Genomic DNA, 16,502 nt, shown 5'->3' with positions numbered 1-16,502 from the left:
GCCTTTGAGAAAACCAAGATGGCGGCCGCCAAATCCTATTAGTTACCAGGGTCCTGGGGAGGGATGACAACCCTAGAGGGGCGTGGTCGGGAAAAGCCAGAAGCCTCCCGGGCTCCCCGGCTGGATCGAGATGGGCTGGCGTGGCCGTGCACGGCCAGCAGCCTCCCTGGTGTCCCAGGACCCATCGCGACACGGGGGGTCGTGGCCGGGCACGGCCAGCTGCCTCCCCGGGGTCCCGGGACCCATCGCGACCCGGGGGGGCGTGGCCGGGGACGGCCAGCAGCCTCCGGGGGTCCCGGGACCCATCGCGACCCGGGTGGGCGTGGTCGGGCACGGCCAGCAGCCTCCCCGGGGTCCAGGGCTGCATTGCGACCCTGGGGGGCGTGGCCGGGCACGGCCAGCAGCCTCCCTGGGGTCCCGGGACCCATGCGACCCGGGGGGCGTGGCCGGGCACGGCCAGCAGCCTCCCCGGGGTCCAGGGCTGCATCGCGACCCGGGGGGGCGTGGCCGGGCACGGCCAGCAGCCTCCCGGGGGTCCCGGGACCCATCGCGACCCGGGGGGGCGTGGCCGGGCACGGCCAGCAGCCTCCCCGGGGTCCAGGGCTGCATCACGATCGGGGGACGTGGCCGGGCAGGCCAGCAGCCTCCGGGGGTCCCGGGACCCATCGCGACCCGGGTGGGCGTGGCCGGGCACGGCCAGCAGCCTCCCCGGGGTCCAGGGCTGCATCACGACCCGGGGGGGCGTGGCCGGGCACGGCCAGCAGCCTCCCCGGGGACAGGGCTGCATCGCGACCCAGGGGGGCGTGGCCGGGCACGGCCAGCAGCCTCCCTGGGGTCCCGGGACCCATGCGACCCGGGGGGCGTGGCCGGGCACGGCCAGCAGCCTCCCCGGGGTCCAGGGCTGCATCGCGACCCGGGGGGGGCGTGGCCGGGCACGGCCAGTAGCCTCCCCGGGTCCAGGGCTGCATCACGATCCGGGGGGGCGTGGCAGGGCACGGCCAGCAGCCTCCCGAGGGTCCCGGGACCCATCGCGACCGGGGCGTGCGTGGCCGGGCACGGCCAGCAGCCTCCCGGGGGTCCTGGGACCCATCGCGACCCGGAGGGGCGTGGCCGTGCACGGCCAGCAGCCTCCCTTGGGTCCCGGGACCCATCGCGACCAGGGGGGCGTGGACGGGCACGGCCAGCAGCCTCCCAGGGGTCCTGGGACCCATTGCGACCCGGGTGGGTGTGGCCGGGCACGGCCAGCAGCCTCCCTGGGGTCCCAGGACCCATCGCGATATGGGGGGGCGTGGCCGGGCACGGCCAGCAGCCTCCCTGGGTTCCCGGGACCCATCGCGACCCGGGGGGGCGTGGCCGGGCACGGCCAGCAGCCTCCGGGGGTCCCGGGACCCATCGCGACCCAGGTGGGCGTGGCCGGGCACGGCCAGCAGCCTCCCCGGGGTCCAGGGCTGCATCGTGACCCGGGGGGGCGTGGCCGGGCACGGCCAGCAGCCTCCCGCTGGTCCCGGGACCCATCGCGACCCGGCGGGGCGTGGCCGGGCTCGGCCAGCAGCCTCCCGGGGCGGGGTCCCCGGCGATCGCCACCCTCGCCTAAATGGCTGGTGCTGAGAGGGATCAATGGGGCCAATGGAAGGAGCAGGTGGTAGTTGACCACGGAGGCCATCTGCAGCAGCCGGATGCAGAGCTGGGGTCCACGTTCTCCAGGTTGGCCTCCATGGGGCCCGTGTGGCACCCATTGTAGCCGAGTGGGCATGCTGGCATAGTAGCCCCAGCATGAGGCCAGCTTCCCAAGCCAGGCTGCGGAGGGAGGGAGGGCCTCTGGGCTGGGAGCACTCCCCGACCCCAGTGGACAGGGCACAGAGCAAGCAGCAGAGAGCTACTAGGGGTGGTGGGTGTGGTGGCCTGGCTTCCAAGAGGCTGGCTTCAGCTGCTGTGGCCTGCGCTGAGGTGGCTGGTGGTGGGGGCAACTGCGTGGGCGCATCCGAGGCTGGGGCACTGGGAGACGTGGGACTGCAGCCCAGAAAGCGAGGCTCAGGAGGACCTGGTCACCGACCCCGGGCATTGAAGCCGCCTCCTACAAGATGGATCCTAGCCTAGGTGTGTGGGAAGCAGGTTCAGGAACCTCTCCCTTTGCGGCGCCAGAGCCCAGGCCTGCCAGTGCCCCAGAGGAGACCCCCACCAGGATCGGGGGCTTGACCAGTCTCTAAACCAGGGTGGCCATTAGCCCAGGCCTGCCAGCACCCCAGAGGAGACCCCCAACAGGATTGGGGGCGTGACCGGCCTCCAAACCGCCAGTCACCCTAACCCAGGCCTGCCAGCACCCCAGAGGAGATCCCCACCAGGATCGGGGGCGTGACCAGCCTCTAAACCGCCCTCAGCCCTAGACCAGGCCTGCCAGCACCCCAGAGGAGACCCCTGCCAGGATTGGGGTCATGGCCAGCCTTCAAACTGTGGCGGCCCCTAGCCCAAGGAGGCCTCCTGGCCGAGGACGCCTGAGTCTGTTCTTGACCTAGGGCCGGGCTCTCCCCGCAAGGGACTCAGAAGCCACCAGAGTCTAACTGCCAGTCTCTGGGAGTGCATCCACTGTCCACCAAAAAGTAGGGCCATCAAAGCATTCAGTCTCAGTGCAGGCACAGGTCCGTGGCTGACGGGGTGGAGGCCAGACCAAAAACAAAACAGCAGAAACACCCTGCCCACCTGGGCAGGTACTGCTGTAGTCCACGTGGCCTGGGCAGTGTAGAAAGCGCTACCTTCTCCCAGGTCCTGTGCTGGCACTGCCGCCTCGCTCACCCTCAAGCCCCCCTGAGTCCTGACAGCAAAGTGTGTGGGGCATTCTGCAGGAGTTGTACCGTTCTGAGTGCTTTTGCCCAAAGACACACTTTGGGATGAATTCAGAGCCACATCTCATTTCCCATGAGACTGGAAGAACCATGTGAAAGGATTTTGACAAAAGCTTTCCACATCTCTGTTTATTCTTTTGAATCCATAAAATGACCTTAAAAAAAGCATCCGGGCCACCTAAGAAAGAATGCACTTTCTGGCCAGAGCACGCAGGATTCTTTTGCCCAACAGGTTAAAGGGAGCAGAGCTGGCCCAGTGGGAATGGCCCTGGTGCCCTATGAGGAGACCGGGGGAATGGGGTTGCCGAAATTCCATAAGCCTCTTGCCACCTTCTCCTTTGCAAACCACACCATCCAGATCCACCAGGACTGGAGGCAACTGGGAATCACAGCCGTGATTTGGGACATGGTGAGCAAATCTTGAGGGGCCTCTGAAAACATCTGCAACTGATTATAAGACTGGTCTTTATTTAAAAAGAAATAAAAGAACAGCTTTGTTGAGATATAACCCATATACTGTACATGTCACCTAAAGTGTACAATGAACTGGTTTTTTAAAGTAAATTCAGAATGGTACAACCATCACCATGCTCAATTTTTAAATATCTTCATGACCCATCCCCTCCAAAAAAAACTTCTACCCATTGGAATCACTTTCCTGATCATCTTCCCCAAAATAGATTGCACTTTAAAGGTGGGTAAAGGAAAGTTGAGGGAAGTTAAAACACTGCACAAAGGATATTGTAAGATGACAAAGCTCAAAGTGAAGATGATGTGTTTTCTTTAAAAAAATATATATTTTTAAAATTTCAGAAAGGGAGAGGGAGAGAGAGATAGAAACATCAATGATAAGAATCACTGATCAGCCGAAACCGGTTTGGCTCAGTGGATAGAGCATCGGTCTGTGGACTGGAAGGTCCCAGGTTCGATTCCGGTTAAGGGCATGTACATTGGTTGCTGGCACATATCCCGGTGGGGGGTGTGCAGGAAGCAGCTGGTCGATGTTTCTCTCTCATCGATGTTTCTAACTCTCTATCCCTCTCCCTTCCTCTCTGTGAAAAATCAATAAAATATATTTTTAAAAAAAAAAAGAATCACTGATCAGCTGCCGCCCCAGGCCCCCTACTGGGGATTGAGCCCGAAACCCAGGTATGTGTGCCCCTGATCAGAATCAAACCTGGACTCTTCAGTCCACAGGCCGATGCTCTCTCCATTAAGCCAAACTGACCAGGGCCATGTGTTTTCTTCAAGTTCTGCGTGGTTGTAATGGTCCCCAAATCTATACTAATAAAAGGGTAATATGCTAATTAGAGTGGTTGTCTTCCGGACATCTTTCCAGACAAAGCCGCAGTGGCTACAAAGGCCAAGGCTCAGGCAGCCATAACCAGCTGCAGTGGCAGCAGCATTGGGGTTATGGGGGTGGTGCCTCCAGAGGGAGGCCAGACGGGGGGCCAAGGCACAGGCAGTTTGGGGTGATCAGGCTGATAGGGGAGTGCAAGGTAGGGGCAATCAGGCTGGCAGGAGATCAAGGTAGGGGTGAGCAGGAAGGCAGGCAGTGGGGTTAGGGACAATCAGGCAGGCAGGCAGGTGAGTGGTTAGGAGCCAGTGGTTCCGGATTGTGAGAGGGATGTCCAACTGCTGGAAGTTGGACATCCCCTGAGGGGTCCCAGATTGAAGAGGGTGCAGATTGGGCTGAGGGGCACCCCCCCTCACCCCCCCAGTGCACGAATTTCGTGCACCGGGCCTCTAGTCTCTATATAATAAAAGCCTAAGCGACTGTTACGGTGGAACGACCAGAATGACTGGTCACTATAAAGTGCACTGACCACCAGGGGGCTGATGCTCAACGTAGGAGCTGCTCCCTGGTGGTCAGTGTGCTCCCACAGGGGGAGGACCGCTAAGCCAGAAGCCGGGCTCACGGCTGGTGAGTGCAGCGGCAGTGGCGGGAGCCTTTCCCACCTCCGTGGCAGTGCTAAGGAGCAGCAAGCCAAGCAGTAAGAAGCTTGCCGCTAAGGAGCAGTGAGCCGAGCGGTAAGGAGCAAGCAGGTGGGCCGTAAGGAGCAAGGGATCCTGGACTGTGAGAGGGATGTCTGACTGCTGGCTTAGGTTTAAGGCAATACTGATCAAAATTCCAATAGGATTAAAAAATTATCCTAAAATAAATCTGATAAAGGAAGAAACAGCAAATAACTAAGCATAACATATGTTAAAAAGAAACAAGGGACAAACTCTATTAGAAATTAAAATATATTCTAAATTCATAATTACTAATACAATGTGGTATTGGTAAAATAGACAGAAAGAATGGAGCAGAAAAAAGCATGACACATATTTGCTATAGATACTTTCTCTTGTATAAGAGAATTTAACATATCTTAAAGGTAGCACTATAAACAGTGGAAATTGAAGGAAGGTGTAGCCAATATATGATGCTGGGACTTTGATTAGCAGTAACAAAATAAATAAGTAAATTAGGTTCTCACCTCAAATTAAACCCCAAAATAACAGATCATCCTTAAATAGGAAAAAGAGAGAGAGAGAGAGAGAGAGAGAGAGAGGAGAGAGAGAGAGCAATAGAGCAATAGAGAGAAGAGCAGGGAAGGGAGGGAGAGGGACAATTAATGAGAATTTTTAAAAAAATAGAGTTACAAAATTATAATTCTGATATACTACGCAGCAAGAGATACAAGGGCATTAACATGACCAGGATTAAGAATGAGCTAAATCTTACATTATCTTCCCACGCTCTCTTTTCTCTCTCATATGCTTCCTTTCTCTTTCGTTCCAATTGTTCTTTTAGTACAGCAGCACGTGCATTTGCTTGGGCCTGAAAATAAAAACAACAAAATTAGTTACCAGAAAGAAGGGCATAAGAGTGTGTTTTTCAGGTCTATACAAATATTTACTTTTTAGCCAAAAAAGAAATGTGTGTGCACACACACGTGTTTGGTGTCCCAGAATAAAAATGTAAGCTCACTCTATATTTTCAGCACTTAAACCAGGGCTCAACAAACAGCAGCTACTCAATACATGTTTGTTGAGTGAAAATAAATGTAGGCACACTCTAATGGAAATACAACTGTGGAAATTTTAAATGATAATTATTATACATGAACTTTATTATTTTTCACAGAAGTGAACAATTACATTTTTCATTTATAAGGTTACCATTTTTCCTTTTTAAGGTTAGCTGTGTGATGGTTTTATGTATTTATACCATGGTTTCATTAAATTTCTCTCCATAAATATGTGAAAAAGTGCTATTTCTTAGAAATCAAAAATTGAAAGATAAAGGGGAAAAAAATTAAGGCAAGAGGATATACAATGACTGGACTACAAAAGGCTTAACACAATTCCCTATCTAAGGTTTCAACTTTCTCTAAGAAAACCATTTCCAATCTATACCTTAAGAGCTTCCACTCTTTTACGTCTCATGTCAGCCTCCTCACTTCCTTGTCCTTCAGAATTGTCAGATGCTTTCTGTAAAATAAGTAGAGAAGCAAACCTCTTAGGATAGAACTTCAAATTCGGTGCAGAGAATATGAATAAACTAACATCTAACTATGTAAAATGGTAAATCGTTCAATGTTACTAATTTGTTCTCACAATTAATTCATATGTACAACAAGGAAAAATATAAAAAGAGAATGATAGAGCCGAAACCGGTTTGGCTCAGTGGATAGAGCGTCGGCCTGCGGACTGAAGGGTCCCGGGTTCGATTCCGGTTAAGGGCATGTACCTTGGTTGCAGGCACGTCCCCGGTGGGGGGGTGTGCAGGAGGCAGCTGATCGATGTTTCTCTCTCATCGATGTTTCTAACTCTCTATCCCTCTCCTTTCCTCTCTGTAGGAAATCAATAAAATACATTTTTAAAAAAGAGAGAGAGAATGATAGAAAATGTAGCATTTAATAGGTCCATGGGTACTATTTATATTTTCCTCTTAGAATTCTTCTGGAACAAATAAATGGTATTATCAACTTTAAACAAGATTTACTTTATCCCCTTTTAGAGTTTTCTGGTCTTTGACTTTCACTGTCTTGATCAGATTTTGTGTTGCATTTTAAATCTTAACCTATTATAATGTCATTCAATTATGTTTTCTAAAATTGAATGTCAACCTGCCTTTTCACCACGGAGTTTGGCTCTAATCTGTTGGCGCTCATTGAAATTCTGCAATCTTATTTGTCTCAGCCTCGCAAGATAAACCTATAAGGAGAAAAAAAACCCACATTTTAATTTAAAAGAAAAACTACCAACGTTTGTTTTTTTTTTTTTACTGCTAAATCATTGTTAAATTAAAGAAAAGAATTAATCTGAATACCACAAATAAAAGTTTCAAAATCTTAGCTTTCAAATTTTTAATTTAGATCAACTTATTTCTGAAAAGAAATACATTGCAATTACAAATTTTTAATTTTATCAAAAGAAAAGAAATTGAACTCAGAATACCGAATAACAGTTATGGGGCAAAATTATGACACAGTATGTCAGTCAAAAAAATATTAACAGGTCCCTATAGACCTACAAAAATCCTCAAATAATTGTTAAGCATTTAAACCATGCAGGAAAGGAAGGCAATAAACTCAAAAATGGCTATGTGACGGAGGAAGCGAACATGCGGGAAGCATACCTCTTCCTCTTTGTTTCTTGGCTTCCCTCCTCTTGAAGAGCTGGACCTGCCTCCATACATAGCTGCCAGGTTTTGCAGGATTCCCTGTTCATCATTTAATGTACTAAGTTTAAAGAATGACTAAGGCTACATCAGCATCTTACCTAGGAATACCCAGGTGCCACTTTATTTCTTTTGGCTAATACTGGTCATTTATTTCTAGCTGATAAACTGAAAACAAACCCTGGCGTTTTCCTGTATCAGTTTAACCAACATATTCAGTGACAACAGAAGGAAGCAATTAAACCCCATAGATAATTATTTGAAACAGAGACCAGCTATGTTTTTAGTAGCCATATAAGTAAACAGGTTTCCAAAACTCCTTTGGAGGTTAGCTGAACCCCAAATAAAAAATTTCCTCTACAAAGGGCCAATCATTTCTACATGTTTGTTTACATACTAAATACACAAACACAATACAAACTATTTGAGCTTAAACTTTTTGCACTCGGGCACATCCTATTACTATACTACAAAGAATCATAGCCAATCACAAACTGATTCATTTTTTAACATAGTTTATCATAAACATGATAATTACCTTATTAGAAATTAGTACCCTTCAATAAAAGTATTATAGATTGAATTATCAATTTTCTCTTCCTTCAGCACATAATTGTTTCATGTTCCTCCTAATTAAAAAAAATCTTCAGTCCCACTTCCCCATCTAATGTCTTATCAACTTGTTGAAAGTGTACTTTTTATGCTCATCACCTCCATTTTCCTGCCTGCCACTCCTTTTTTAACCCACTACAATCTGTTTTCTGATCTCACTGTGACTGAAAATTTTCTAAGGTTACCAATGACCTCTAGTGCACAATTCAAATGAGTAGATTTGAGTAGATTTTGCATTTAACATTTCCACTGGAAATTAGTTTGGGCTAAATCTACTAAATTTACATAAGCATTCTTTTCTCTCATAAATATAATATATGTTCACTGTACAAAATTTATAAAGTGAAGAAAATATAAATAATTCATAATTCTATTACCTGGCAGGCAAAATTTAAGAATATTACCTTCCAAATTTCCTTCTATGTATATGCATGAATATACACACATTTATTTTTACAAAAATTAGTGGAATTTTACTGTATTCTGATTTTTTTCACTTAATATTAATTAACATTAATGTTCTGAGTCTCTTTCTACATTCATTATCCTTAAAACATTATTCTTAACTGACTACATGATATGCATAATATTCCACTAAATAGTGAATTATAATTTACACATAAAAAAAACCCTCTCTTCTCTTTTAGTATTTAAAACAGCACTCTCCTGAGATCTACCAATCTTCACTATTTTTCACAGGCTTTTCTCTTCTTTGCTCATTGCTAATGTCAATATTTTCTAGAGATTCATTCTCTGGCCCAGGCCTTAACATATGTTGCCAATTCCCAAATCTAAACCTTTTTTCTTGAACTTGTGTATACTAGTATACAATTGCCATCTGAACAATGCTCTTATGTAGCGAAGGTTCTTCAAATTATTTATAGACCTGACTTCATCATTCTTTTTACTACATGATCTTATTCCTACCTCAGTCATTGATCACAGATGGATATCCAAGTCAGAAAGGTGGGAGTTACCTCTTTCTCTACTTTCTCTCTCTCTCTGTCTCATCTGCCTAATATAAATGACTACCAAATACTAAGTCTACCTTACAATAACTCCATAATTTTTATCTCTAGTTTTTGTCTCCAGAAGAGCTTCCTAACTTATCATCTTACCTCTGGTCTCACTCTCCTACCCCCTCCCTCCCCTGCCCTACCCACCCAGTCTAGTCTCAATGCACTCAGAGAAACCTTTCTAATATTCTCTTTCATACTGAGCCCCACATAAATCCATTATTTTCAGAATATATACCACTTTCTGTTGAACAGCAGATAAAGCATCTCTAGTCTCATCTCTCAATCATAAAGCCTACATTCTAGCCATGACACCTACTTGTGGTTTACGGACTATCATCTCCTCATCATCTCAAAATGGCTAACTCATCTTCCAAAATGCAAACCAAACTTCTCACCCCAGGAAAGCTTTACCCACGCCTCCTTCAGTGAGTTAAGTGTGACCTGCCATACCATTTTTTGTATATAACTCCCACAGTAGCACTCATCAGAGTGATAGAAGGGCAATATTCTGTGACAGTTAAGACAATGGGCTGTGATGTAGGGAGCAGTTATAGGGTTAAGCCTCGGACTGACCTGCTGGCAAAGCAGCAAACAAGTCCCAGCTTAGAAGGCATAGCCCTCTTAGCATAATTAAGCTTGATCTTATGACACTCCCTAGATCCTTCCTGGGTAGCTAATGGGCTGTGGGAGGTGCAGCAAGTGCTGCCAAAACAAGTGAAACTTACAAGAACATTGTAAATTACCGTGTTTACCTCTGACTATAAAATAAAGGCTCAGCTTGCAGTCTGGATCTGTTCTGTGTCCTCAGCCAGGCACAGAAGATCCACCTAGACCCAGCTTATTCTCTTTGTCTGTCTTTTCTTCATCCTTCGCCGGCCCTCCCTCAGGCTCGCCGAACCCTTGGCTGTGCTGGCGGGGCGCACTGTGACAGGCTGTGAAGTCTGGCAGTTCATGTATTTGTCAACGCCACCTAACCATTGCTGACCTTCAGCAAAATTACTTACCAGTAAACTTGCTTTAAGACTGGCATAATAATACCACCCACTTCATGGGTGTGCCAGAACCAAAAGTATTATTATGTGAGCATATTCTGCCTTCCCCCTCTTCCAGACTGAAAAAAGGATTCTACCTACTCAGTTTCCTCCCCTCTTCAAGATCTTGGCATTAGCTTGTCAGTTACTTGAACTTTGGGGATACAGACCATAGGGTGGGGGAGGTGAGGTGAGGAAAAACAAGAAATAGGCAAGGCTGGTCAAAGATATGAGGTGAACTCTGAAAAGATGTATAGGAAAATCTACAGAGTTACAGGAGAGTGGGTAGCAAACTGAATACTGGTATAGATTATATCTCCCTTTCATGGTATTTGAAAAATACAAGTAAAACACATCTGAGTTATTTTGAAGCAATCTTTTTAACATTTTAGTTTGAAATATTAAAGGTGAAAAGTACAGGGATGTTCTGTACATCTTTTAACCAGCTTCTCCCAATTTTATCGTCTTGCATAACTATAGAAAATTATCAAAACTAGGAAAACCGGCTCTGGTACAAACCATAGAGCTTGATTTCAACAGTTATACATGCACACATTTGTGTCACTACATCAATGTAATTTTATTACACGTATAGCTTTGTAGAACCACCAAAATCAAGATACTTAATTGTATACCATTTCTTTTTTTTTAATCTTTTTTTTATTAAGGTATTATATGTGTACATATCTTACCATTGCCCCACCCCCACCCCACTCCCATACATGCCCTCAACCCCCAGAGTTTTGCGTCCATTGGTTATGCTTATATGGATGCATACAAGTCCTTCAGTTGATCTCTTATCTTCCCCACCTCTCCCTAACCTTCCTGCTGTAATTTGACAGTCTGTTTGATGCTTTACTGCCTCTGTATCTATATTTTTGTTCCACAGTTTATAATGTTCTTTATTATCCATAAATGAGTGAGATCATGTGGTATTTTTCTTTCATTGACTGGCTTATTTCACTTAGCATAATGTTCTCCAATTCCATCCAGGTTGCTGCAAATGGTAAGAATTCCTTCTTTTTTATGGCAGCATAGTATTCCATTGTGTAGATATACCATAGTTTTCTGATCCAGTCATCTGCTGATGGGCACCTAGGCTGTTTCCAAATCGTAGCTATTGTAAATTGTGCTGTTATGAACATAGGGGTGCATATATCCTTTCTTATTGGTGTTTCTAGTTTCTTAGGATATATGCCTAGGAGTGGAATTACTGGGTCAAATGGGAGTTCCATTTTCAGTTTTTTGAGGGAACTCCATACTGTTCTCGACAGTGGCTGCACCAGTCTGCATTCCCACCAGCAGTGCACTAGTGTTCCTTTTTCTCTGCATCCTTGCCAACACTTGTGGTTTGTTGATTTGTTGATGATAGCCATTCTGACAGGTGTGAGATGGTACTGCATTGTCGTTTTGATTTGCATCTCTCGGATAATTAGTGACGTTGAGCATGTTTTCAAGTGTCTCTTGGCCTTCCTTCTGTCTTCTTTTGAAAAGATTCTATTTAGGTCCGTTGCCCATTTTTTTTATTGGATCATTTATCTTCCTTTTATTAAGTTGCATAAGCTGCCTGTAGATGTTGGATATTAAATCTTTATCAGTGATACCATTTGCAAATATGTTCTCCCGTACAGTGGGCTTTCTTGTTTTGTTGATAGTTTCTTTTGCTGTAAAAAAGCTTTTTATTTTGATGTAGTCCCATTTGTTTATTTTCTCTTTAGCTTCCATTGCCCTAGGGGCAGTATCAGTGAAGAAGTTCTTTTGGCGTATGTCAGAGATTTTGCTGTCTGTGGATTCCTCTAGTATTTTTATGGTTTCCCATCTTATGTTTAAATCCTGTATCCATTTTGAGTTTATTTTTGTGTATGGTGTAAGTTGGTGATCTAGTTTCATTTTTTTGCATGTATCTGTCCAATTTTCCCAACACCATTTATTGAAGAGACTGTCTTGATTCCATTGTATGTTCATGCCTCCTTTGTCAAATATTAATTGAGCATAGTGGTTTGGGTCAATATCTGGATTCTCTATTCTGTTCCATTGATCTATATGTCTGTTCTTGTGCCAGTACCAGGCTGTTTTGAGAATAGTGGCTTTGTAATACAGCTTGAAATCTGGTATTGAGATCCCTCCTACTTTATTCTTCTTTCTCAGGATTGCTGTGGCTATTCGGGGTCTTTTTTTATTCCAGATGAATTTTTGGAGAGTTCTTTCAAGGTCTGTGAAATATGCCGTTAGTATTTTAATGGAGAGTGCATTGAATCTATAGATTGCTTTGGGTAGTATGGACATTTTAATGATGTTGATTCTACCAATCCATGAACATGGTATGTTCTTCCATCTGTTTACGTCTTCCTCTATCACTTTTTTCAGTGTTCTGTAGTTTTCGGCGTATAGGTCTTTTACCTCCTTAGTTAAGTTTATTCCTAGGTATCTTAATTTTTTTGGTGTGATGGTAAATGGAATTGCCTTTTTAGTCTCTCTTTCTGTATGTTCACTATTGGTGTATAGAAAAGCCATAGATTTCATGGCATTAATTTTGTATCCTGCTACACTGCCAAATTCATTTATTAAGTCTATTAGTTTTTTGACGGAGTCTTTCAGATTTTTTATGTACAATATTATGTCATCTGCAAATAAAGACAGCTTTACTTGTTCTTTTCCAATTTAGATGCCTTTTATTTCTTCTTCTTGTCTAACTGCAATGGCTAATACTTCCAGTACTATGTCAAACAGGAGTGGTGAGAGTGGGCATCCCTGTCTTGTTCCTGTTCTTAGGGGAAATGTTTTTAGTTTTTGTCCATTGAGTATGATGTTTGCTGTGGGTTTATCATATATAGCTTTTATTATGTTGAGGTATGAGCCTTCTATTCCACCTTGTTGAGAGTTTTTATCAAGAAAGGGTGTTGGATTTTGTCAAATGCTTTTTCTGCATCAATTGATATGCCTATGTGATTTCTATCTCTCAATTTGTTTATGTGATGTATCACATTTATTGATTTGCGGATATTGTACCATCCTTGCATTCCTGGGATAAATCCTACTTGGCCATGGTGTATGATCTTTCTAATGTACTGCTGGAGCCGATTTGCTAGAATTTTATTGAGGATTTTGGCATCTATGTTCAAAATTGGCCTGTAATTTTCTTTCATTGTGTTGTCTTTATCTGGTTTTGGTATTAGGGTGATGCTGGCTTCATAGAAGGAGCCTGGAAGTGTTCCTTCCTCTTGAAGTTTTTGGAAAAGTCTGAGGATAGGTTTTAGTTCTTCCTTGAATGTCTGATAAAACTCTCCTGTGAAGCTGTCAGGCCCCGGGCTTTTGTTTGCCGGAAGCTTTTTGATGACTTCTTCAATTTCTTCCATAGTTACTGGCCTATTGAGCTGTTTAGATTCTTCCTGATTGAGTTTTGGAAGGTTATATTTATCTAGGAATATGTCCATTTTCTCAAGGTTTTCCAGTTTGTTAGAATAGAGTTGTTCGTAGTATTTTTTAACAATCCTTTGTATTCCGGCGGGGTCTGTTGTTATTTCACCTCTTTCATTTCTGATTTTGTTTATTTGGGTCCTCTCTCTTTGCTTCTTGGTGAGCCTGGCTAGAGGTTCATCAATCTTGTTTATCCTTTCAAAGAACCAGCTCTTGGTTTTGTTGATCTTTTGTATTCTTTCTTTGGTCTCTATGTCGTTTATCTCCGCTCTGATCTTTATTATTTCCTTCCTTCTGCTTACACTGGGCTTTTTTTGCTGCTCTTTTTCTAACTCTTTGAGTTGTAGGGATAGGTAGTTTATTACCATTGTTTCTTATTTTTTGCCATAGGCTTGTAGAGCTATGAACTTCCCTCTCAAGACTGCTTTCGCTGTGTCCCATAGATTTTGGATTGTTGTGTTTTCATTGTCATTTGTTGCCATGATGTTTTTTATTTCTTCCTTGATCTCTCTTGTGACCCAGTCATTGTTTAATAGATTGCTGTTTAGTCTCCATGTGTTTGATTTCTTTGGATTGTATTTATTGTAGTTGATTTCCAGTTTTATGCCACTGTGATCTGAGAAGATGCTTGATATAATTTCTATCTTCTTGAATTTGAAGAGACTTTGCCTATGTCCCAGCATATGGTCTATCTTTGAAAATGACCCATGTGCACTTGAGAAGAATGTATATTCTGTGGCTTTGGGGTGAAATGTTCTGAAGATGTCAATTAATTCCATCTGGTCTAGTGAGTCATTTAGGATTGATGTTTCTTTGCTGATTTTCTGTTTAGAGGATTTGTCCAATGGTGATAGTGGGGTATTGAAGTCTCCTACTATGATTATATTGCTATTAATCTCTCCTTTGATATCCTCTAGGAATTTTTTTTTATGTATTTGGGTGCTCCTACATTGGGTGCGTATATGTTTACCAGAATTATTTCTTCTTGTTGGATTGCTCCCTTTAGTATTATGAAGTGGCCTTCCTTATCTCTTGTTATGGCATTTACTTTGAGGTCTATTTTGTCAGATATAAGTATTGCTACCCCAGCTTTTTTTTCATTTCCATTTGCCTGAAAGATATTTTTCTTTTCTTTTTTTTTTTAAATTTCTTTATTGATTAAGGTGTCACATATTTGTCCTCATCCCCCCATTCCCATCCCCCCCCTCCCCACGCATGCCCCAACCCCCTGTTGAACTTAACCGTTGGATAGGCTCATATGCATGCACACAAGTCCTTTGGTTGAACTCTCCCCCTCCCCCCACCCTCCCCTATCCTCCCTCTGAGGCCCGTTAGTCCGATCGATGCCTCCTTGCTTCTGGTTCTGTTCTTGTTCCTCAGTCTATGTTGTTCATCATTTCCCCTAGATGAGCGAGATCATATGTCACTAGATATATACTTATGAGAACTGAATGTGAGACGAGCAATAATAGTTATGCTGACAGGCAGATGGATCAGTCTGTAGTGAGTTTCTTTCTGGACCAACAGTTCTATTGAGACCCAATTTCAATGTCCACCAGTTCCTTAAGTGTACATGTCAGCACTGACCCCTCAGCTCTGGATGGTGGACAAATGGTGGTAACGGAGGTCCGACTCCCTCTGGTTTGGTCTCGGCCGGACCCAGGGGCACGGCTTCACCCGGACTAAGGGGCACGTGGCCTCACCCGGATCTAGGGACACATGGTCTCACCCGTACCCAGGGACGCTTGGGCTCTCCCAGACTCTGGGGCACGTGGCCTCACCCGGGCCTAGGTGCACGAGGCCTCACCCAGATCCAGGGACACATGATCTCACCCGGACCCAGGGACGCTTGGCCTCTCCCAGCCCCAGGGGCACGTGGCCTCACCCGGGCCTAGGTGCACGAGGCCTCACCCGGATCCAGGGACACATGGTCTCACCCGGACCCAGGGACGCTTGGCCTCTCCCAGACCCAGGGGCACGTGGCCTCACCCGGGCCTAGGTGTACGAGGCCTCACCCGGATCCAGGGACACATGGTCTCACCCGGACCCAGGGACGCTTGGCCTCTCCCAGCCCCAGGGGCACGTGGCCTCACCCGGGCCTAGGTGCACGAGGCCTCACCCAGATCCAGGGACACATGGTCTCACCCGGACCCAGGGACGCTTGGCCTCTCCCAGACCCAGGGGCACGTGGCCTCACCCGGGCCTAGGTGCACGAGGCCTCACCCGGATCCAGGGACTCATGGTCTCGCCCGGACCCAGGGACGCTTGGCCTCTCCCAGACCCAGGGGCACGTGGCCTCACCTGGGCCTAGGTGTACGAGGCCTCATCCGGATCCAGGGACACATGGTCTCACCCGGACCCAGGGACGCTTGGGCTCTCCCAGACCCAGGGGCACGTGGCCTCACCCGGGCCTAGGTGCACGAGGCCTCACCCGGATCCAGGGACACATGGTCTCGCCCGGACCCAGGGGTGCGTGGCCTCTCTCAGACCCAGGGGCACGTGGCCTCACCTGGACCTAGGTGCACGAGGCCTCACCCGGATCCAGGGACACATGGTCTCACCCGGACCCAGGGACGCCTGGCCTCCCCCAGACCCAGGGGCACGTGGCCTCACCCGGGCCTAGGTGCATGAGGCCTCACCCGGATCCAGGGACACATGGTCTCACCCGGACCCAGGGACACTTGGCCTCTCCCAGACCCAGGGGCACGTGGCCTCACCCGGGCCTAGGTGCACGAGGCCTCACCCAGATCCAGGGACACATGGTCTCACCCGGACCCAGGGACGCTTGGCCTCTCCCAGCCCCAGGGGCACGTGGCCTCACCCGGGCCTAGGCGCACGAGGCCTCACCCGGATCCAGGGACACACGGTCTCACCCGGACCCAGGGACGCCTGGCCTCCCCCAGACCCAGGG

General features: G+C 46.7%; 1 protein-coding gene across 1 annotated transcript in view; it reads right to left on the bottom strand.

Annotated features, from left to right (window-relative positions):
- The window catches only part of NEK1 (NIMA related kinase 1), a 156,273-nt gene that overhangs the window by 53,621 nt on the left and 86,150 nt on the right, over positions 1-16,502 (bottom strand). The window contains exons 18-20 of the mRNA XM_028152723.2: positions 6,963-7,046; positions 6,246-6,320; positions 5,572-5,667 (exon numbers count right to left, since the gene is read on the bottom strand). Of these exons, the coding sequence (XP_028008524.2) occupies positions 5,572-5,667; positions 6,246-6,320; positions 6,963-7,046 (255 nt within the window). The remainder of the gene's footprint in view (positions 1-5,571; positions 5,668-6,245; positions 6,321-6,962; positions 7,047-16,502) is intronic.

This window comes from Eptesicus fuscus, chromosome 6 (genome assembly GCF_027574615.1).
Source record: "Eptesicus fuscus isolate TK198812 chromosome 6, DD_ASM_mEF_20220401, whole genome shotgun sequence".
Taxonomy (NCBI): domain Eukaryota; kingdom Metazoa; phylum Chordata; class Mammalia; order Chiroptera; family Vespertilionidae; genus Eptesicus; species Eptesicus fuscus.
The sequence above is the reverse complement of the archived record's forward strand: the minus strand, read 5'-3'. Positions and strand labels throughout refer to the sequence as shown.